The sequence below is a fragment of the Perna viridis genome, chromosome 14 (genome assembly GCF_037379345.1).
Source record: "Perna viridis isolate PV_CMFRI_1.1 ecotype Kerala chromosome 14, ASM3737934v1, whole genome shotgun sequence".
Taxonomy (NCBI): Eukaryota; Metazoa; Mollusca; class Bivalvia; order Mytilida; family Mytilidae; genus Perna; species Perna viridis.
In genome coordinates, this window is record NC_142458.1 from 23,413,431 (window position 1) to 23,436,616 (window position 23,186).

Consider the following 23,186-nt stretch of genomic DNA (forward strand, 5'->3'; position numbering starts at 1 on the left):
CTACAAAAGCATTGTTTGTTTGGTGGGTTTTTCTACACCATGAATCACTTAACCATTGGTAGTGTCTGAATTTTATGTGGACTGGTACTTACAATGTATATACTGTTTAGGTGGTACACAAGAAATTATAATAACAGATTTGTCAACTTCTATTTTAAGGGCATTCTTATGGATTTGACACATTCCGTAATGACTTGTCCTGTGTCTCACCTTTCAAGGTTTGACAAAAATGGACGGGTAGGGATATTCTTAGCATGCTATACATGTAGCATGCAACATCTTGTTCTTTCAAATCTACATCTCTTACTATTTTTTAGACAAATTAAGGGATTGGACAAAATGATCTAGCTTGGATTATCACTCTTTAAAGCCTTTATACCTCCTTTCGAATTTCAAAGTTTATGCTTTATCGTGTCTTGGCCTGTTGTTTTGTCTGTTATGAAATGTAAATCCCTATTCTTAAATGTTAAAAAAACCGGGTCTACATTTGCAGGGTTCAAAATGACGCATTAGCATCCGACATGCTATACTTTTGAAAACTCATTATTGTCCTTTGTATTTTTTATTTGGAAGATTTATTACAGGTTCCTGTTTTATCAGTGTTAGATTGATCATTGACAAAATGATACTGAAAGTTTTATGATTTTATATTGTTACTAAGTCATTTAGTTTAGAGATTTGTTTATCATCTTACCATATGGTTTTGGAACTGTTAAATAGGACTAGAATTTTGCAGTGTATGAATTTAAGTCCAACCTTAAGATTTACACAAGTTATGTTTATTTATCAGGTTGATAGTGATGAGGGGACATCGGTGGACCCGCCAATGTTGAATGAAGGTAATTTGTAACACTGATAGTATAGATGTATTAACTGTATTGACCTACAAATATTTGCAAGATAATTGATGGAATTAAGTGTCAGTCTCTGTAAGAATTGGACAGTTAGTGAAACATGGTATGAAAAAAAATCATCATTTTGACAGTGTAATTTGTCTATCTGCACCATTAGAATCGAGGAAAAAAGACAATGGTTTCCATATCATTCTGGACCATTGGGTTACAATTTCATTGAAATGCACTGAAAATGAACATTTCAAAGGTAGATAACTCTGTCAAATACTTTTTTTCTAACATTCTATTGAAAAATTACTGAGTGAAGCCAATGATCCAGAGACAAAATAATAGTCTTTTCAAATAGAGAAAGTATCCTTGATATTACATTGTCAGATCGGTGGGGTTTTGACATGCATGTTTCTGATTTTTCTCATTTTGCCTGATTCTTACAAACACTTACACTTCAATCATGGTGAATCCTCTCAACAAATCAATGATTATTATTCCACACTTACTTGACAGTTAATAATGTAGTTCTGGAGATTTTATTCTACTCCTTTTAAGTAAGGGGCTTAATGTGGGAAATGGGTGGTATTTTTAAAATGATTAAAATTTTATGATTCGGGTGTCCATGTGCTCCTTTTGAAATTCTGTTGTGAAATTTTATTTTGGGGGGTAGTCTTATCTTTATCCCTTGTGGAGTTAAAGGGTACAAAATTGAACCATGCCAAAAAATTAACTTGTTAGCACACCATGGCAGCCATTACTAAAAATAGAACATAGCGGTCAGGCAGTAGTTTTTCGCAAATATCTCCAAAACCGTTAGGTTTAGGCAAATTCTTTTAATAGCTGAAATGATCCTTATTATTAGGACTACAAAAGTCTTCAGTGATAAAAGTTGTCAGACGACTTCTTGTAAGAGAAATTGCCCTTAAAATGGGAAAAATGACTTTTTTTAAACATTTTTCAGTCAGTCTCTTGAAATTATGATAGAATTAAAGAAACTTTCAATTGTTGAAATGATCCTTATGATAAGCCCTACCAAAGACTTCTTGAGTCAAAATTGTTGGACAACTTCTTGTTAAATTTATTGCCTTTGAAAGCCAAAATTCAACCAGGTTGGCGATTCAGGCTCCTGTGAGCCTCTTGTTTAACTTTCATGTCGATTGTTCAGACTTGCCGCAGCATTTTTGAAAAATATACATATTCAATGACCCACCATTGAAATTAGAAAGTACAGTTTTGTCATCTTCCCACTGCACTTTTGACATTTATGTGGTCTGACCACGGCTTAATAAATCGATCACGTGACTCATTTTTATTGCAGATTTTGACTTTTGTTGATCTTTTTGTGTTTGGAAGTTTTATTTTATGCACTAGTATACTTAAGATATGAACATTGACGAAATTTCACGTATTGAGACGAGTTTAAAAGTAGCTTGTTTTCGTTCTTGAAAATATGACAGTTTATTGCATTTCTCCCTATCACACCCACGTTGTCTATAAAGCATGATGAAATCTACATTTATATCTATTTATATCTGAAGTCAACCTTGTCTTGAAAATTCCTTTAATCCACGTTTGAACTAGTGCCATTATGGACTTTTTTGGTTATGATGTATTGCTTTCAAAAATATAGGTATGATTATTAGAATTTTGTATTCACAAAAAAAAAAGACAAGCTTATCAAACCAGATGATTCATCCTCTTTTAGTCTCTTGTTACAATCCAAACAACAAGAAGCTTTCAATAAAGTCATAAATTGTTAAGCCAAATTTGATTATTAACATATGTATGTAATACCAAATATAGTACAAATTCTTTCCAATATACTTGTATTTGTAACAATATCACTTCCAATTTTGGAGTTATCAGGTGTCAACTCTAAGTGGGTCCATAGAATTACCCAGGAATACCCCAGAATACCCCAAACACGATAGAATAATCATGATAATCATGATAATTATAGAAAACATATTTTCTATTGAGACGTGTAATTTTTCAATGGAATTTTGTTAAAATATATATTTAAAAAGTTAAACTGGTGAGTTCCGTCGGACGGATTGTCAATACGACAGACGGGTTAAATGCATCCAGCATGGATTTGCATGTACGAACATTGTGACCTGACCATGACATCAAAGGATAATGCAGCGCGTGGCGAGCGCTAAACTATTAAATTTATTTAAATTGCTAACATTTTCTTGAAAGAGTTATCAAGGGAACCAAGGTTATAGCGGTAATCAAAAGAATGTAATCCAGGGACAAAGATAAGACATGGAAAACAGACATACACAACAAAGAACATAAAGTAACTAAAATCATACATACAAAGTAACAAAAGTAAATGAGCAACTCGGAAACTTCGATTTAATGATACATCACCGTGATCTAAGTCAACATTCATCAAAGAAAGCAAATCGATTATCGTGCATAATTAGCATTGCGTTTGTTTGTTTGTTTGTTTGTTTGTTGGGGTTTAACGTCCGAGCAGCAATATTTCAGCTATATTCAGACGATGAACATGAAATTGATTATAAAATGAACATGAAATGATGATGAAATGAAAAAGGGATGGGATACAAGAACAATGGGGTCGACAAATTTTGATTGCCACTGGAAATAGGGAAAGGTGGGTAGGGTCGGGCAATTTAGCCTTCTGTGGCGGAGAGCAAAGGTTCCTACTCCGGGAGAACACCACAGTAGGGTTCTTTAACGTGCGAGGAACGTGGTATCTTCCCCAACACGGTGCACCACTATGGTTTGCGGTCAGGTTTTATAGCCTGACAACCCCAGCATGTAACACGCCAGGGGTATCCCATTCCACACCTGGGGCACACATCCCAGTTGCTTCATGGGGAGAGCGCGCTAGCCCCCGGCTACGGTTCTGAGCACTATTTAGTCGCCTTTTACGACAAGCTTAGCCCTACTGCAGGCCTATTCTTTTGACACAGGAGGCTAAATTGCCCGACCTTACCCATCCCCCTTTTTCTAGTGGCAATCAAAATTTGTCGACCGTTTTATCCTTGTGTCCCATCCTTTGTTCATTTCATCATCATTTCATGTTCATTGTATCGTCCTTTCATGTTCATCATCTGAATATAGCTGAAATACTGCTGCTCGGACGTTAAACCCCAACAAACAAACAAATTAAAACCAAACTTTGTATGAATGTTCCTTTTGTTTTTTTTTTGTTGATATGAGTTGATATGGGATTTTTATCCATTGCTTATCACACAGGGATCCTGTTACTAAAATAGAACACAGGGATCCTGTTACTAAAAATAGAGAGTCCTTATTTTCAGAGAAAATTATGTGGTTTATCAAGTAAGGTTATTCAGGCACTATAGAGTTTCTTGTTCTTTAGTTCAATGTGATGTATATACGGTAAAGACAATTTACTGAACGATAAAATAATGATGCTTATTTATATCTTTTCTTAGATCCCATGCTAGGCGGGGACAGAGTGATGGACCAAAGTCCTTTGTAAGTATGATACGAAATATGTCTTTAGGTACATTTAGCAATGTAAAATATTGTTTGAGCTGCTATGATGCACCTGTACCACAAACAATACGACTGTTGCAATATTGTGGACAAAGACAATACACATGAATGTATCACTAAATGTATGGTGAACAAATACCCATACTGTAGTGGCTATTATTCCATGCCGTTTTTTTCGATTAAGACCATTTATGTGAATGAATATGAATAACAGAACACGAGATTCACTCACAGCGTAAACACAGACTTAATGTTTTCCCCAAATTCAATATTTAACGCCATATTAATGTATGAATAATGATACAGCACATTTTTTGTACATTTTAAAAAAGATATAATAAAGTATTGTAAGAGTAATCAAGGGAACAGAGATATTTACACTGCACCCACTCTAGAAGGACATTTAAAAAATGTAACCTTAATTTTAACTGTGCCCACCCAACCAATTTAAATCCCTGATGCTCGCTGTATCGTGGTACGATATATTGTTGCACTCCTAGTTTTGTACTAAAGTCTGCTCATTTTTAATATACTTGGTATGTAAGAATTTTTAGAACTCTGAAAATATAATTATACCCCGGCAACAAACAAAGTTTAGGGCCAGATCTGCCTGATGACATTTCTTGTTAGCACTACTTCTATTAAGACGTTCAAAAGATGGTGATAAAACTTAATAGGAAGGTTGGGCATTGTATATACATCAATATATAGATGCACATGAATATGGCAAGGCAAAGTGGACAAAAAGTCACATTTTTTAATATAATTTAGAAATTTATTTCTAACATTTGAAATGATTTTTTAATATTAAAAATTCATTTCCAATATTAAAAAAAAAATCGTAATTTGTTTCGTATTAAAAATTGAATTTCAAATATTAAAAACGAATTTTTGATCTTAAAAATTATTTTTCAATATTAGAAATTTATTTTTGTAATTTTAAAAAATCATTTTTAGTATACAAAATAGGGCTTTTTTGTCCACTTTGGCTTGCCATACATGGAAATAATCCAACATCAGAATTTTGCATTTCAAATCATAAGTACTACTCGTCCTTAACCTCTCAAACGACGGTGATAAAACTTTATAGGAAGATTTAGCATCATGTGTTGCTGTGCATGAAAGAATGTAATTAGTTGGGGACTCCAAAGAAAGCACTCCAACATATGTTTTACATATTAAGACATTGTAAGCACACCTCCTGCTAAAAAAACTCTTATGGGATGTAGATGTGCATGAAGGAATTTAGTTACTGCCAGTGGACACCAAAAGGAAATAATATAACATAAAATATTACATTTAAACATTGTATGGACTACTCCTTAAGTTTAACTTCTCGGTGGGTTTTGATAAAGAAGGTAGGGTCTCATATGTAGATGTGCATGAAAGAATATTGCGACTGTTTGGGGTACCAAAGGGAGACAATTCCACTTTAAGATTAACATGTTTCAAGTACAATATCTCCTACACAACTCAAGGGAAAAATATGTGGGAAGATTGCCATTGGGCATCATATATAGATGTATATACAGAACCATCAACCTTATATGTAAGTCATAAAAGTGTTTCTGATGCCGGATTTAAACTTTGCTTACTATTAATAATAAAGTTGAGCCAAGTAACTAATATTTTATTAAATGCGTGATGGATGAGTATCTATTAAGTATCAGTCCCTGTAAGAATTAGGCAGTAGGTGAAACATGGTATGAAAAAACATCATTTTTATAGTGTAATTTGACTATTTGCATCAAAATCGATCAAGGAAAACAAAATAATTTCCATATCATGGTGGACCACTGATTTACAATTTCATTGAATTGCACTGAAAATGAACATGTCAGCTGCAGTCAAAAACTCATTTTTTCTAACATTCTATTGAAACATTTCTGCGCAAATCTAGTGATGCAGAGGTCTTTTTTTGTTCAAATAGAGAAAGTATCCTTGAGTGATATTACATTGTCAGATCAGTGGGGTTTTGACATGCATGTTTCTGATTTTTCCCATTTGCCTGATTCTTACAAATAATACACTTAATGATAATTACTCTTTACTACACAAAAACAATGAGATGGCCAAGGGCGGATTCAAACGGGGGCATGTTAGGTTGAAACTTTAATTTCTTGCTAATTTTACAAAGCAACTACATTGCAGCCACTTGATATGAATATTTCCAAAATTTAACATAAACAGATTTTTGATATTTTTACTGTGCCTCCCCCTCATTCTAAAATCCAAGGGCGGATCCAGTCGGGGTGTGGCGATGTGCGCCCCACTAAAATTTACAAAGCATGAATTTTCAGGGGTAGATTTAGGCAGTTTTATGTTGAAACTTGAATTTCTCGCTAATTTTACCATCAAAGATATCTACATTGCACCCACTCTATAAGAACATTTAAAAAATTTAACCTTAAATTTGTTTTCATCTCGCTCCACTCAGCGAATTTTAATTGTGCCCCCCCCCCCCCCAATTTATATCCTGGATCCGCCCCTGATGCTCGCTGTAAATTTATCATCTCTGTGATGCAAAAATTAAAAAAAGATAAAAAGATATGTTTGCACTTTTTTCTTGAGTTTGGACTATACATTTAAACATTTTTTTTTAAATCTATTGCAGTGAAATGCCAGAAGTCATTGGGGTAGAGGAAGGTATGTTTTTCTAAGAGTTTTCCTTACAAAATTTATCCAAAAGATGACTGATCATTACACAAAATGTATTGGGTAATACAACATTTTTTAGAAATGCTATGAAAAATTAAATAAAAAATTCAAAAAGATTGCTTAACAAGTAGTTAAGATTTGAATGTAGGCCTAGTTTTGACCTTGGTTTGAAAAAAAATCTCTCAATTTCAAGTGAGCATATTGGATGAGATTTGAGTAAAAGGAGCTGGATTTTATTTAAAACTTTATATATACATATCTATTGGTACCAATAAGTCATTTTTAAAAGTTCGTTACAAACATATTAATAAGTGTTCTAAACCGAGAAAATCAGCAACACCATGAAACTTCAGTTTGTTCTGGAAAGTTTCAGATAATAGAATTGTTAAGTAAATTTACTCATGTATATGAATATGCTAGTATAAAATTGATATTTAGTTATGAATATTTCACTGAATTGGGACATCAATATATTTAATAAAAAAAAAGGAAACTTATATTTATGTGACCATTTTGTGGTAACTGTAGGACAGTCGATGAGCATGCGTACGTAGAGCATGCCCAATATACTCTTCCGTGAGGAAAATTCGTTTGTTAAACCCTACCCTGCGGAAGTATATATTGAGTATGCTCCCCAACTTATCACAAAATTGTCTGTTGTCTATTTTGTAAGTGCCCTGTTTCTATGTTCACCATATAAATTATTGATTTTCTTTCTTCTATCCAGAAACTTCCAGCCGGAAAAGGAAAACTCCGGGGGAGGATGAACAACAGGTAGGTACAATACTCCTATAATGTAAGAGGTTGGAATTCCGTTCCTTCATACCCAAACCTCTTCATTTGGAGCGCCATATTGAATAGCGCTCGTTCCGCCGTTTGTTGAAATCGGCATAACTTTAGTTAACTATTTGCCATTTAAAATGTTTATATATTTTCTTTAAATTACCATAACACGCCTGAAGGTCAATAAACTGAAGAATAACAAATGACCTACCTAATGAGAAAATCCAGCAATCCTGGAAATCCTTTGTAAAAGCAGTTAAAATGAACTTCATGTTTGGTTTTTAGCTTTTTTAGTATGTGATTCCGGTTGTTAAAATTAAGGATTTAAAAATTTCTTTGCACTTGAAAATATATCATTTAACACTGTTTTATAAAGTATCCACCTTAAGTCTGTCAAGGTTGTTTTATACAGCTAGAACTATGGTAAGCTGAAGTGAACAAACATCAATATTTTGTAATACTAGAAAATGATTTTGATATTCATTTTGTAATATTAAAAATTCATTTTCTAATATTATAAATACCTGATTTAGTAATATTACAAAATATTACACATTATATTACATTGAATTTGTAATATTAGAAAATGCATATGAATTTGTAATATTAAAAATCAATTTGCAATATTGCAAAATCGGCCACATAACATCTTTTAATATTACAAAATAACTTTCTATTATTAAAAAAATGTAATTGAATACAACAAATCCATTTTCTTATATTAGAAAATTAATTTCTTATGTGGTATTCTCCCGGAGTAGGAACCATAGGGCTCCGCCACAGGAGGCTAAATTGCCCAACCCTACCCACCTCTCCTTATTTCCAGTGGCAATCAAAATTTGTCGACCCCATTGTCCTTGTGTCCCATCCCTTTTTTATTTCATCATCATTTCATGTTCATTTTATCATCAATTTCATGTTCATCGTCTGAATATAGCTGAAATATTGCTGCTCGGACGTCAAACCCCAACAAACAAACATAATTTCTTACATTAAAAATCGTTTTCTTAATATTAGAAATTTAATTGAACTTGTAATATTAATGCACAAATTAGAAACATTAGACATTAAATTTATTATATAAAAAAAATCAATTTTAAATATTAGAAGACAGGTTTTTTATATATATATTTTCTTAATATCAGAAAATATTTTTTAATATTAGAAATTCAAAATGAAGAGGCCATTGAGGCACACAACCCAGTTGCTCTGTAGCCCCTGGCCAGGGTTCTGAGCACTATTTAGTCGCCTTTTACAACAAGCTTAGGGCTGCTGTAGGCCTATTCTTTTGACAAATAGACCTGCAAAGGCAAAATTACAACAAGAGGGTCGCTCAACTAGGTAAGGGATTCAGGCTCCTTGGATGTTATTGTAATAATTCTAAACAGATAGTTTAATTTCTGCCGATTTGTTTTAAAAAGTAGGCAATTAAGTTACATGTACTTGCACTTTGATGAATGGCAATCATATGATAGGTACAAATGTAGATAGATATAATATTATATTAAAGCCTTATATACTTATAACATACATGACATAATAATAAGTACATTGATTACATAAACATTCTTTAAGTTTCTAACCTTATACACCTCAACCAATCTTTAGAGGCTTATTAAGATCTATCATATGTAACAAGAAATAAATAGATACATAAATCATAGGGCCAAAAAAAAAATGTGTGTTTACTGTCACATGCTGAAAAAAAATAGGGTCGGTAGGTCAGATTTTTTTTGGGCCCCCATTGTTGTTTAATGCAATAAATACCAGTACCTGTATTGGAAAAAGCTGGAATTTCAGAAAATTGCTGATAAAATGAGGGTCGATTGGGTGACCGTAAACACTCATATTTTTTTTGGCCTAGATTATATTACTTGTTGAATTAAATTGATGTCTCCATACAGTGCAATCATATTAATTTTACATTGTTTTCTTCTACATTTTTAGATAAAGAGACAGAGAATGCTAAGCTCTGGTATGTACATTAAGATCAAAACATAGAAGAAAAATATGTTTATGAATTTTATTATCCAACAAAGATGAATAGAATGATAATTTAGTAATGGTGAATGACCAAAATATGATCATAAGTGCTAAAGAGTAGTCGAGGGAACTAAGATTCCAGCAGAAATCAAAAGAATGTAATCCAGGGACAAAGACCAGACATGAAAAACAAACACAACACAGATTGTCAAGTAACTGAATTGATACATTCATAGTAACAAAAGTAAATGAGCAACTCGGACTCCACTAAAAACTGGGAGCATGGACCAGGTGCACCGTTAGGATAAGCATCCTCTACTTTTCTAAAAACACTTGCTGAGTTGCTCATTAAAAATCCGGGTAGAAGAGAGAGGAAAGGAACACTATGACCGGTTAAATAAATCAGTTTTCATGGTGCAGATGAATGTGCCGTAACGATCCATGAATGTCATGATGACGACCATAAAACATGTAGTGATGACCTCAATCTTGTAGCAACATAACCCTGTTCCAGAAGTCTAATTGTAAGAAGTCTAGTGTGATACAAAATGTGTGCATAGTTACAGCAAGCTCTGGCATAACGTATCAGTTAGGATATAAAAACTCCATACACAGGTGTTGAAGGGATGTTGCCACAGATGAAAGGAAAGTTGACAATTCTGAATGAAGTCATCACTTTTGTCAGAAAGTTTGGTCTGTAGTTTTCCTTAATCATGGATCTCTAGGAGTAGATCAAAATAAGTGGCTGACTTCCCAGTGTCTGTAGTATCCTTTATCTTTAAGTTCTTTGTGGTAAATGCAATGTGTCAAATCACCGAAACTAGGATTTTTTAACGATAATATGTCATTTATATATAATAGGGGAAACAGAGATTAAAGGATCTAGCTAAACGGTATTCTTTCTCTCTTTCGGAAGAGTGAAGGAATAGGTCAGCAAGTAGAGGAGCACAATTTGTTCCCATTGGAATGCCAACCATTTTGTCAAAAAATGCATCAACCGCACTGGACAAATATGTCGTCTATAAAAAATTCCAGCATTTTGAAAGCATCTTCTGTATATTTGGAAAATGATTTGGGCTTATTTTTTTACAAAGTATGCCTAGTTTTAATGAGAGTGCAGAACTTGTATCCGCTCAGTAAAATCTTAATGTGCTCTTGGTACTAGTGATCATAGTTTGGTTATTCAGAGTAACCAATCAATTGCCTAATTTATTATATAGATATCCATGATTACCATTGTTATTTTCCATACAAAGTTCAAATTTTGTATAGGGCAAATTAATATTTGCATGTTTCGATGTTTTGGAGAAAGTCCTTGTTTGAAATTTCAGAACTTAATTCAAAATGTGAATTTTTTAAAAATTGTATGCAAGTAACATTCTATAATTTACTGATATCTTTATAATAGAATGATCAGCACAAAAAAGAAACCTAAGTGTCATGAAATTTATCGGCACATGTTTGATAGTCAATTCTGCTGAAGTCAGTCAAGCAGTATATACTCTTATTGAACTTACATATTAAAACTTTTACAGTGTTTATTTGGGTCATAATGCTATAAATTAAAACTTAAATATCTTTTGTAGCAATTCGTTAATTTTAGATTAATTGTAAAAGTTTGCTTTCTACTCTGATTGGACTTTTATTTTTGTCCAGATCATTCCAAAAGCTACATAAAGTCACAATGCTATGCTGAAACTTATAGAAATATACTATAAGTTGTTCATGCCAACACATTTTGAATAGACTGTAGTATGCAGGAAAGAAATGCTTTCAATATTTTCTTCTTACATTACTGTTTTTAAACTCCCATTTTTCTAACCAAATCATCATATTCTTGGCTAGAATGCCACCATCTTGCTAATGTAACAAAATTTGAAAAACTGCTTTGGAAATGACTTGAGGCTGAAATGTGACTTGGGCTATAATTTAATATACAAAAATATTTTTAGAGGCAGAAGAGATGGAAACTGCCAGGGTAGGCAGTGAGGATAGTTTCAGTAAGTAATCAGTATTTGTATATTCATTCAGGAAAATTATACATAGATTAAGACATTCAAAATAACACTCAATCTTTTGATCTTTTGATGAATATTTACACTAGCTGCAGTATGTTAGTTAACAAATGTATAATGACCTTCATCACTATAAGAAAATTGAAAAATGGTGATTTTAATCAAGAATGAATATTTCTGTGTTTTTGTCTTGCCTGCGGCTAATGTTGCATGAGATGAGACTTGAGGTATAATTTTAGTGGTGTTGGTGTCCACATTAAGATTTTAAGTTAAATTTTCTGATCAGGTCATTTGATATCATCACATATTACAGATCTGAATTTGTTTCATACATATGCTCTTGCAGTTCCAATCTATTGACTTGGAAATTTCTTGTTAAAACTTAGATTTTCAGTTTTCTAAACTTCATGATTTAAACATGAATTACTTGTACTATGTCACTTGTCCAGTGGCATTAGCAATGCTCCTTTCCATATCTATTTCATGCAAATAGTCTTCGAACTGATCCGCCAAACAAGTTGACAGATAGATGACTGGTGACTGATTGATAACTGACCTGTTAAAAATTAAACAAATATAAAATTAAAGTAATAAATTGATGTTTAAATCAACTGCTTTTTGTTAAAAAGTGTAAAATTGACAAATATATTAACCGCTCTGAGGTCATATGATGCAATCACTGGTTTAAAATTGATCAGTGTGAGGGATCGATTGATTGATTGATTGTTGGGGTTTAACGCCTGAGCAGCAATACCAACAACTGACTGGAAACTGCTTGGTGACCGATTACAGTTTTTGTTGCATGGACTGGTTTAGGTACTATATGCCTCTACAATAATAGTCTATTGACTTTAAAAATTGTTTGCAAACTTATACCTGAGGAATTGGTCCATCTCGAATGATATCAAATGGATGTATTGATTCTATATATTGTTCATGATGTATAAAATGAGTAACAATGTCACCATGAATCAACATACCTCAGTTCACCTTAGAGAGTGGGTATGTTGTATAGAAGAACTATATTGTCAGGAACTATTCATATTCTATCATTATGTTCTCAACCAAAAAAAAAAAGTACAAATGACAGTTTGGGTGTTTTAGAAATAGCTTAGTCTAAGCACTAAAATATTGTGTCTAATATTAATGGTATATCTACATGTACATGTATGTTGGCCCCAAAATGTACAGGGTTCAATGGGCTGCAGTGGATATAAGTCCTGTTAGGCGTAATGTCAGTTTCTGTTAAAGAATGATTCATCAGATCATCTTTTGTCACAGAATTTATCAGAGCACAAATTAATGATGTTCAGTGCAATATTTCTGTCTTCTGTTATGTGAATTCATTTTTGATATGAGAACTAGTTTTCACAGGTATTTTTGTATGTTTTAGACATGGTTCCAAAGGTCTCCCTGCCTTCCATTGAAATTTCCTTCCCCAGCATAGTAAGTATCGTGATGGGAAGTAATTCTGTGTATACTGATTTTCAGCCATCCTTCATTTACACTTCATGATATGATAAATAACCTAAAAATTCATGAATCTTTTACTGGTACTAAGCTCCCTGATAATTTTATAAATTTTGTTGTTTTTTTTGTTTTGTTTATCTTTTCTTAGCTGACCTGCCCATAGGTAATGTGAGTTACTGAGATAACCTGGGGTCAGCAGCCATTGTTGTCTGTTACTTCATTGCTTTTATTAAATTTTGGATCAGTACAAATTTCAATGAAAGGTGATATGAATTTTAAGATATAGATCTTAGAATATTCTGCGCAAAATGTCTTTTTAAATTTTTGATAAGTCGAAAACCATAGCTGCCATTACTAAATATAGAACATAAGGGTTAGACAGCAGTTTTTTGCATAATTATGTTTATATATTTCCAAAACTATATGGGTTATTCTAATTCTGATTGGGTAAAAGTGTTCAACATTATATCTTTGGAAAAAATGGAAATATGTTGACCCACATTGAATTTCAATATGCCCTATAGGTGTTTTTCTTTTGCTATTTTTAAAAAATTTTCCACTACAAACCTACCTGAAAAACAGAAATCAATGTAAATAAGTGTATTTGTTCCTTTGGATGTCTTGTACAAGATGACAATTTGGAATTTTGATTCATTGAAAAGCATTAACTGCTATTAATAAAAATAGAAAATGAGCTCTATCTGAGCTCCAGATTTGATCCATATATTTGGGTTATAATTATCCTTTTTTAATTTGTTTTGCTAATGTTGATGTTATTACTTGATATAAAATAAATGAAAGTCAAGTGTCAGTCACCGTAAGAATCAGGCAGTATGTGAAACATGGTATGAAGAAAACCATCATTTTGGTAATGTAATTTGACTATTTGCACAATTAGAATCAAGGAAAACCAACAAGAGTTTATATAACATGCTGGACCATTGAGTCACAGTTTCATTGAATTGCACTGAAAATGAACTTTTCAAGGGCGGATAACTTTGTCAAAAACCTCATTTTTCTAAGATTCTGTTGAAAAATTTCTGAGTAAAGCCAGTGATGGAGAGTTTAAATAATGGTCTTTTCAAATAAAGAAAGTATCCTTGAGTGATATTACATTGTCAGATTGGTGGGGTTTTGACATACATGTTTCTGATTTTTTCCATTTTGCCTGATTATTACAAATACTTACACTTAAATGTTCCTTACAATATTCTGCACAAAATTACCTTTAGGATTTTTTTATCAATGAATAAGCATGGATTTAAAAAAAAAAGAAAAAAGAATGAAGTTTTTGAATCCAGTTAAGCGATTTATTCTATTTAGAGCTGCTTATTTGCTTGCAGTTGTAAGCATTTGTTCAATAACTCAAAACAGAGGTATTCTATCAGTTATAACAGACTATTTAGTTTTTTTTAAATTGGTGGATCATTTGGATTGAGATTGTTTAGAATCTGTATAATTTGTTTAGCAGAAGGGAATGTAACAAAGTATAAAATTCTTATTATCTTCACTGAGGGTAGATATCAGTCACATTTTTTCTTATGAATATTTTATGAATAATTTACATTTCAGGAAACACCATGGTCACTGGACGAACCAGTGTTTCCTGTAGAAACCCAAGCAGGGTATGTATATGATATGATTTTAGGCTTTGTCTATGGGGGACATAGATATTTGTACTTGAATATTTGACTTTGTTGATAATACACTGGTATGTTGTATGTTGTTACACCACTGATGTCTTGTCCAACCAGAGTATGTCAAACTAGTAATACCGCTGATGTCTAGTCCAACCAGAGTTTGTCAGACTAGTAATACCGCTGATGTCTTGTCCAACCAGAATATATGGGACTAATTATACCGCTGAGCTGATGTCTTGTCCAACCAGAATATGTCCGACTAGTTATACCTCTGATGTCTTGTCCAACCAGAATTTGTCAGACTAGTTATACTGCTGATGTTTTGTCCAACCAGAATTTGTCCCATTAGTTATACCGCTGATGTCTTGTCCAACCAGAATATGTCAGACTATTTGTACCGCTGAGTGTCTTGTCCAACCAGAGTTTGTCGGACTAGTAATACCGCTGATTTCTTGTCCAACCAGAATTTGTCTGACTAGTTATACTGCTGATGTGTTGTCCAACCTACCAGAATATATCAGACTCTACAGAACAAACACAGTACCTAAATACATACATTATTTTTTATGTATGTCAATTTCGGCCATTCCTGTTTCGAAGTACTATATAAATAGGATGTCTTTAACAATCTGTACTTATACACATAATATCTTGTACAGATCTTAAACTTAAAATTGAGACTTGGCTTAGAATAATGGGGGAAAAAACTTGCTAGATCAAACTGAATTTCTACATTTAAGGGTTTTTTTTTCTGTTTATTGTTCAATTATTGTTTTATTGCTGTAGTATTTTGAGTTATTGATATTAAGTTGTTGACAACTTCTATAAAATGTTCCACATCACAATAAAATATTGGAAAAAGATAGAGTTGATCCATTTTTACTGCTAAAAAAAAACATTTGGAGTATATTATTTGTCACGTAAAGGATTTTCCAGAAATGTGTTAGGATTTAGAAAATTAAAATTTTATATGCTGGCCTTTGATGGCCAAATTGTGGTGAATCCTAAACATCACATATGTCAAATCAATTATAAACTTGCATAGGGATAGTGATAATTTTATGGTACTATTAGTGGGTATGAACTGAAGAAGCAACCTTTCTGTTTACAAGTTTTTTTCTGATATTTGTCCCCCGCTACGGGGAATATATATCATTGTTTGTACGGTCAAATAAACCATTTTTGGTATATTCATCATTAAATAATGGATTATCAAGAAATATGTTATGAGTTAGCAGTCACTTTTCATATGCTTTTCATTTGATGGTCATATGCCTATATGTTCAATCATTCATAAATTTTCATTGGGATATTGAGGATTGTATGGTACTAGTTTTGTCTTAATGGAAGGAACAGCACTTTTGTTTTCATGTAGAGTTAACATTGAATAAGATGAAAAACAGAACAGCAAGGTTAAAGTCTGATATAAAATCAAAGACTGAAGTCTTCAAAGTCGCTTATCGTTAAATGTTCTTTGCCCCTGGCTTGCTTTCAACATCCAGGTTAATTCATTGCACTACTTAACTCCCAATCAATCATTTATTTTGTCAATGTATGGACTTGGTTCAAATTTTAAAAATCACAATTTTAGTGAACTGAAACTGAAAGATTTTAGGTTGATTGATAATTTACATTCTTGTTCTTTTCCATTTCACATCTTTTGACATATGAAACACTTGTACATTACTAGCAAAATAAGTGTATTCCTTTTACAAAAATAATTTTATTTGACATTAATATTTAAGAACGCATTGAAGTTTATGTCATTATTTGTAATGTTTTATATGTACTGACTTTACTTTTGAGCTTTGAACTTTGAACTTTTTTGTCAATTGGTTCTATTGCACTGGTCAGCAGCATAATGTGGTGTAACAATATATAATTATGCAAGTCAAATAAAAATGTACAGTATTGAAATTACAATTGCAAGTAGTCGCTATCAATATTGTTTGTTTGTTTGTTTGGGGTTTAACGTCCAAGCAGCAATATTTCAGCGCTATCAATAATATAAACATAAAAAAGGCATCCATTATTGAACATGCATGATACTTATAAACCATATGAGGAAGGATTAAGCATTCTGCATGTATATCCATCCCCACTTGTGTTTATAGTGATTGGAGTGTTTTCCTTCCTTCCATTTGAAGAAAACCTGTACTACATGTTCCCATTGTGCACCTCCTATTTTAGGTTTTGATTGGAATGAAATTGGGGTTTCACAAAGTAAACCATGGACTATTTTATTTGTGATTAATAGCAAATGGAGAGACCCATTTGTTACTCCTCATATACCAATGAATGGAATGATATGAAACTTTCACAGAATCTGTAATTCATGTTTCCATTATGTATCTCTTATTTAATATATTGATCAAATCAGTTTTGTGGTTTCACATAGCATAACATGGACTAAGACATTTGTGTACATAGGGATAGCCATATGTTATCACTTACTCCCCCTGTACCCCTGAATGGAATTGAATGAAACTTTCACAGAATCTTTATTACATGTTTTAGTTCTGCACCTGCTGTTTCATATTTTGATTCAAATCATAATGGAGTTTAAAATGTGCATATTATCAAATGGGGGAGTCCGGTGTCAAGTTAAATATTTGAAAATATGTCTTCTGGTATCAAAATCATATACTCAATTTCATTCAAGGAGCTGTCCACAAGTTTCTTAGTTTTCAAATAGTTGTAGTGGCTTAAACAGCATCGGGCATTTTGGGAGCTACATGTTTTCTGTTTCTCCTTAATTTTTGCCTACTATTGTTTAAATATTCATTTTGATGTTTCTGTCTGGGGATTCAAAATGTCACTTTAGTTTTCAGATGCCAAATTCTTTGCTTAACTAATATAAATCCACTTTTAAAGTGCACCATATCAGACCACACTTTAAAAATACACCCCAGTGCTAAGTTATTATTTATGGAGAAATGGATTAAATTTCTGTAATTCGTGGTGTGAAGGATCAATTAATGAAGTAATTATTTTTTAAAGGCATGGATTGGATTTTACAGGTTGATATTATGTCTTTTATATAATTAAGGGGGCACCTGAAGGACTTTGTTTAATTCAGTTTAGGTTGTTCAAAACTTAATTTTGACAGCAAAATTCTTAGTTGAAATGGGACTTTGTAATACATTCGGTTTAGAATGAAAATTCTGTTTTTACCAGTTTTTAATCAGGGTTTAGATGGTTTTTACTGTAATCTCAATTGTTAATTTTTTTCTTTTTCATGTTTTTCAGGAAGAAGAAGAATAAGAAGAGGAGGGGGAAGTCCACTCCAGTGGAAGTGAGTAAATTTCATATCAGTTTCATAAAAAGACTAAGTCTACCAGAAATGGATGTGTTATAGAATTCTCATGTTTGAAGCCTTAATTGTTATTTTTTCTGTCATACTTTTTTTGTAAGCAAACTTTTCCTAAACCATTCAAGGGATTTTGATGAAATTTTATAGGATGGTTATGTATTATATGTAGATGCGCATAAAGGAATATAATTACTGTCTGAGGTCTCCTTAGGGAGAGCCCCGTACATCCGGGTGTTAAAAGAATATGCCTGCAGCAGCGCTAAGCTTGTCGTAAAAGGTGACTAAATAGTGCTCAGAACCCTAGCTGGGGGCTAGGATGCTCTGCCCACAGAGCAACTGGGATGTGTGCCTCAGGTGGTGGAATGGGGTACCCCTGGTGTGTTACATGCTGGGGTTGTCAGGCTATAATACGGAAAACCTGACCACAAACCATAGTGGTGCACCGTGTTGGGAATGATGCCACGTTCCTCGCACGTTAAAGAACCCTACTGTGGTATTCTCCCGGAATAGAAACAAGTTGGCCACCAGACATTATATAAGTTTCTGAATTTCCTCCTTGGAGACCTAACTACTCCGAAACAATTAGTGGTAATGATTTCATGCTTCTGATGAGAGGTTACTCCTTGAAACATGTGTGAAGCATATCGAAATTTATAATATATAAAACTGGTATTTTTTTGTATTCCAGAAACAAAATTTATGAACACTTTTACAAAGGCTTCTTTGTTATAGATCCACAACATGAATTAACCCCATTTTTTGCAAAATAAGTTTCATAACTAAACAGTGATACATAAATAGGAAAAACATTGTGTAAAGAAACTTTTTGTCAAATGTTCATCAAAATTGTGTCAAGTGGAATCCATGGATAGAGATACACCATTTACCATAATACATCCTGTCTGGACACTGAACTACTAAACTTACACATTTATAGTTAACCTAAATTCATTGCAGCATCCCCCAAAAGTCGTTTGTTAAAGTCCTGTCAATTGTCAAAGAGTTATAGAAATAATGGGACCGTTTTGGTCCATGTTTTTGATTGATTGATTGATTGATTGATTGTTGGGGTTTAACGTCCAAGCAGCAATAGTTCAGCTATATTCAGATGTTGAACATGAAATGGGTGATAAAGTGAACATGAAGTGATAATGAAATGAAAAAAAAGTGATGGGAAACAAGGATTATAGGGTCAACAAATTTTGATTGCCACTATAAAAAGAGAGGGATGGGTAAAGTTTGTCAATTTAGCCTCCTGTGGTGGAGCGCAAAGGTTCCTACTCCTATCGAATACCACATCAGTTTTCTTTAACATGCGAGGAATGTGACATCTTTCCCAACAGGATGCACCACTAGGTTTTGCAGTCAGGTTTTCCGTATTAGGTCCATGTTTTTGAAGTATTTCAATGTCATTCATTGATTTTACATATACATGGGGTATGTTTCAGGGTTAGGAATTGTTTTATCATATAGAACAGAGAATTTTTCAATATTTGAATGTGAAAAAACTGAAAAAAACAAAACACTTTGATAATCTAAATCATGAGGAAATTGTAGAATACAACCATTATTGCCTCATAGGGTTGTGTAAAGACTTCCTATTAGACTTACTGACCTTAAAAGACATAGTTACATACCCTGGAAAATTACAATCTGTATACTGGAAATGATTATATATAAGCAGTACCATAAAAAATACTTTGTTTTTCTTTAAAACAGGTTGAACCCCTGCCCCAGACAGACCGTGGCATGGGATCCGGTAAGTACATTACACTGTTATGGTTCAAAATACTAAAAAAAAAAGGTTATTTAATATTTGTAGTAAGAGGTTGAGTCAGGAGCTGAAGCCTATCAAAGTTTTCATTGAAACCTTTTTGAGTAACATATTTTGGACTGCACAGGCAAATGCGCCACACGAGAATCATATCGTTTGCATCATACGATTATGTAAATCGAGCACCATATTTTTATCATATGTGGCACATTTGGCTGTGTATATATCTGTTTTTGCTGAGGCAATTGTGACCAAACCAAGTAATGAAAGGGATAGATTAAGCACATAATGAAAGTTTTGCTTGATTTAACATGTGAATTCCAGAGGCTATCAAAGCTAAGAAAATTCTTATTGGCCAATTTTCAAACATTGTGTCCATTGGAAGGTTCCAGTGTTTTAAAACTTGAGAAGATTGCGGATATCAGTATCAACTTCAAAGGGTCATCTTAATGTATGGTTAAGCTGGTTGCAATGGCCATTCAAAATACTGCTTTCATTGACATTCTGTTGGGAAACACATGCATTTTGTCCTATATTTCTACTTTTATTAAGCCACTAGTGGCACAACTTTAGTTTTTGCTATTTTATGTTTTGTACATGATACTACAGTATAGAGTTTCTGCTATTTCAGTGATCTTTGGAGAGAAATCACTGTAGAATTTTATTTACATTTAAGGAGGTAGACCTAGGGTAAGGGACACAACCCTTAAAAATCATTGGAACGTTTGTATTCAGCATTTTACATCAATCTTATGTAAGCATTCAATTAACTTGGATTCATTTTATTCTGCTTCAAGAAAAGCTTCACAGGCTTTGGTAAAATTGAATACATACAAATATATCACTGATTTCATTAGTTATGTCCCTTACCCTAGGTATATCCCCTTAAGTAACTAAATACTTTTATTAATGGCATGGAGAAGAACAAGCAAGTTTTAGATATGCTGTTATAACTTTACCTATTTCACTCCTCCCCTTTCCAATTTCTTATTAAATTTAGATAATTAGATTAACATTTGTTTTGTGTTTTTTATATTTGATTACTAAAGAACTGATCATTATAGCATTGATGAAATACAGAAGACATAATCATGATCATTCTGTTCCACATCCTCATAACTGCTGAAGGCAACTCAATGAATCACATGATGCCATCGCTTACCTCCTATTTTGTATTTGAATCATGCGTAAACTTATTTTATATGTTTTGCTATAGGTAAAACTTGAATGATACTATTTTAACTTCTTTATTGATTTTATTTTCAGGGTACAGCCTGAGGGGGAAAAAAGTCCTTGCCAGGCCTGTGTGGTGGAAGGACTATGTAGTGTAAGATTATCATTTATTTTTATTTTGTAATTTTTAATTAATGAATGATTGAGATCACATGACAACAAATTTTCCCAAATATACTATGATCCACATTCAGTGGTATGACTATGCAGGCAGACTGTGTAAACACTCTGATGCTTTAAACCGTTCATGAGAAGCACAAAAAGATGATGTATATAGACTGTTTCTTATTGACTTTGTTGTATTTGATGACATTCCTTCAAACTTAATTAGGCTCACAAAATGTATTACAGTAAGCAGAACCTTAAATCTCAGTCAAGTTTTGTATAGGTTATTTTGATAAAAAATCTAAAGCAATATAATGCTTTTGTGCCGTTTAAGGGGGGTCATCAATGATATTGTTAAAATTGTATTTATGGTTTTACATGGGGTCGTCAATGATATTTTTAAAATTGTATGTTATGGTTTTAAGTTGGGTCGTCAATGATATTTTTAAAATTGTATTTATGGTTTTAAATGGGGTCGTCAATGATATTTTTAAAATTGTATATTACGGTTTTAAGTGGGGTCGTCAATGATATTGTTAAAATTGTATTTATGGTTCTAGGTGGGGTCGTCAATGATATTGTTAAAATTGTATTTATGGTTTTAAGTGGGGTCGTCAATGATATTGTTCAAATTGTATTTATGGTTTTAGGTGGGGTTGTCAATGATATTGTTAAAATTGTATTTATGGTTTTAAGTGGGGTCGTCAATGATATTGTTAAAATTGTATTTTATGGTTTTATATTATCTTTATCAAGATTTTCTCCATTTTGTGACAATGTTTTATCTTTCTTTTAAGAAGAGAAGTAATTAAGCACCAAAAGTTTTAAAATATATTGGGTTGAATCTCGCTGTATAATTACAAACTTTTTGACATATTTTTGATCTCAGGATTTTTTTAAGAAATGTTACCATAGGAAACTTCTATAACCATTCAAATTCAATGCTATGATGACTTTTTCATCCATGACAAAATTAGCCATGTGTTAGGTTAAGTGCATTAAAACTTTTACAGGAATGCTTTTTCTAAATTGGCACTTACCTAAAATAGTCCATATGTAATATTTTATCATTTCTGCTGATACAGTGAAGATCTAGCCTTTAAATCTATTGGGCTATAGATTTGATAGTCTTTCTTTTTTGGGAGTGGGGGGGGGCTTGAAAGACTGCATTCACAAGCAGAATGTGTCAAGAAATATTTTATGTGTTAAGTATGTTCCATTTGCTTATTAGTTAAATAATTTTATCATTTCATTAATATACAAGTAAAATTGGTAGGAAAGTTCAAATTGATAAACTTTTTATTTTTTTGAAAATCTTATGTACATCTTGGAAATTATTTCCTTATGATGAAATAACTTTGTTTGGAGTATAATTTTAATGAAGGAACACGCAATCAAAATAGATATTGAATGAAATTGGAACAAATATGGACAAGATTAAAAATTTATGAAAACATGAAATGAAACAAAAGATGTAAATGTGTGTGGAGCTGGATATTGTTTACATATAAATCTACAGATCATATCTCTGATATCAGTATAAAGATTAACATTAAGTGTAAACATTAAAATAAATTCTGAATCATATGGAAAATGCAAATTTATTATACCCCTACAAAAGCGTTTTTTTTTTGTTTTTTTTTTATGGGGGGGGGGGGGTGGAGGAATCTCCCTATCTGTCGGGCTGTCCATCCAAATTTCTTGGAAGCACAACTCCTAAACCACTCGGGAGATTTTGGTGAATATTTTTTTGTGCATTAAGGAATATAAGGGAGTTAATCCATCTGGGGGTTTTATACATTACAACCAAGTAAGCGCAACCCCTTCTTAATTACTCACAGGATTTTGATGAAACTTATTTGAAGTTTG

General features: G+C 32.6%; 1 protein-coding gene across 3 annotated transcripts in view; it reads left to right on the plus strand.

Moving 5' to 3' along the window:
• LOC148598682 (uncharacterized) overlaps nucleotides 1-23,186 on the plus strand; it is a 155,700-nt gene that overhangs the window by 124,648 nt on the left and 7,866 nt on the right. For all 3 annotated transcript variants that reach the window (XM_088561391.1, XM_088561392.1, XM_088561393.1), the window contains exons 3-13: nucleotides 791-839; nucleotides 4,280-4,322; nucleotides 6,958-6,989; nucleotides 7,729-7,775; nucleotides 9,732-9,759; nucleotides 11,720-11,767; nucleotides 13,176-13,228; nucleotides 14,825-14,877; nucleotides 18,142-18,187; nucleotides 19,925-19,964; nucleotides 21,246-21,306. In XM_088561391.1, coding sequence (XP_088417517.1) covers nucleotides 827-839; nucleotides 4,280-4,322; nucleotides 6,958-6,989; nucleotides 7,729-7,775; nucleotides 9,732-9,759; nucleotides 11,720-11,767; nucleotides 13,176-13,228; nucleotides 14,825-14,877; nucleotides 18,142-18,187; nucleotides 19,925-19,964; nucleotides 21,246-21,306 — 464 coding nt within the window. In that variant the 5' untranslated portion in view covers nucleotides 791-826. The remainder of the gene's footprint in view (nucleotides 1-790; nucleotides 840-4,279; nucleotides 4,323-6,957; nucleotides 6,990-7,728; nucleotides 7,776-9,731; nucleotides 9,760-11,719; nucleotides 11,768-13,175; nucleotides 13,229-14,824; nucleotides 14,878-18,141; nucleotides 18,188-19,924; nucleotides 19,965-21,245; nucleotides 21,307-23,186) is intronic.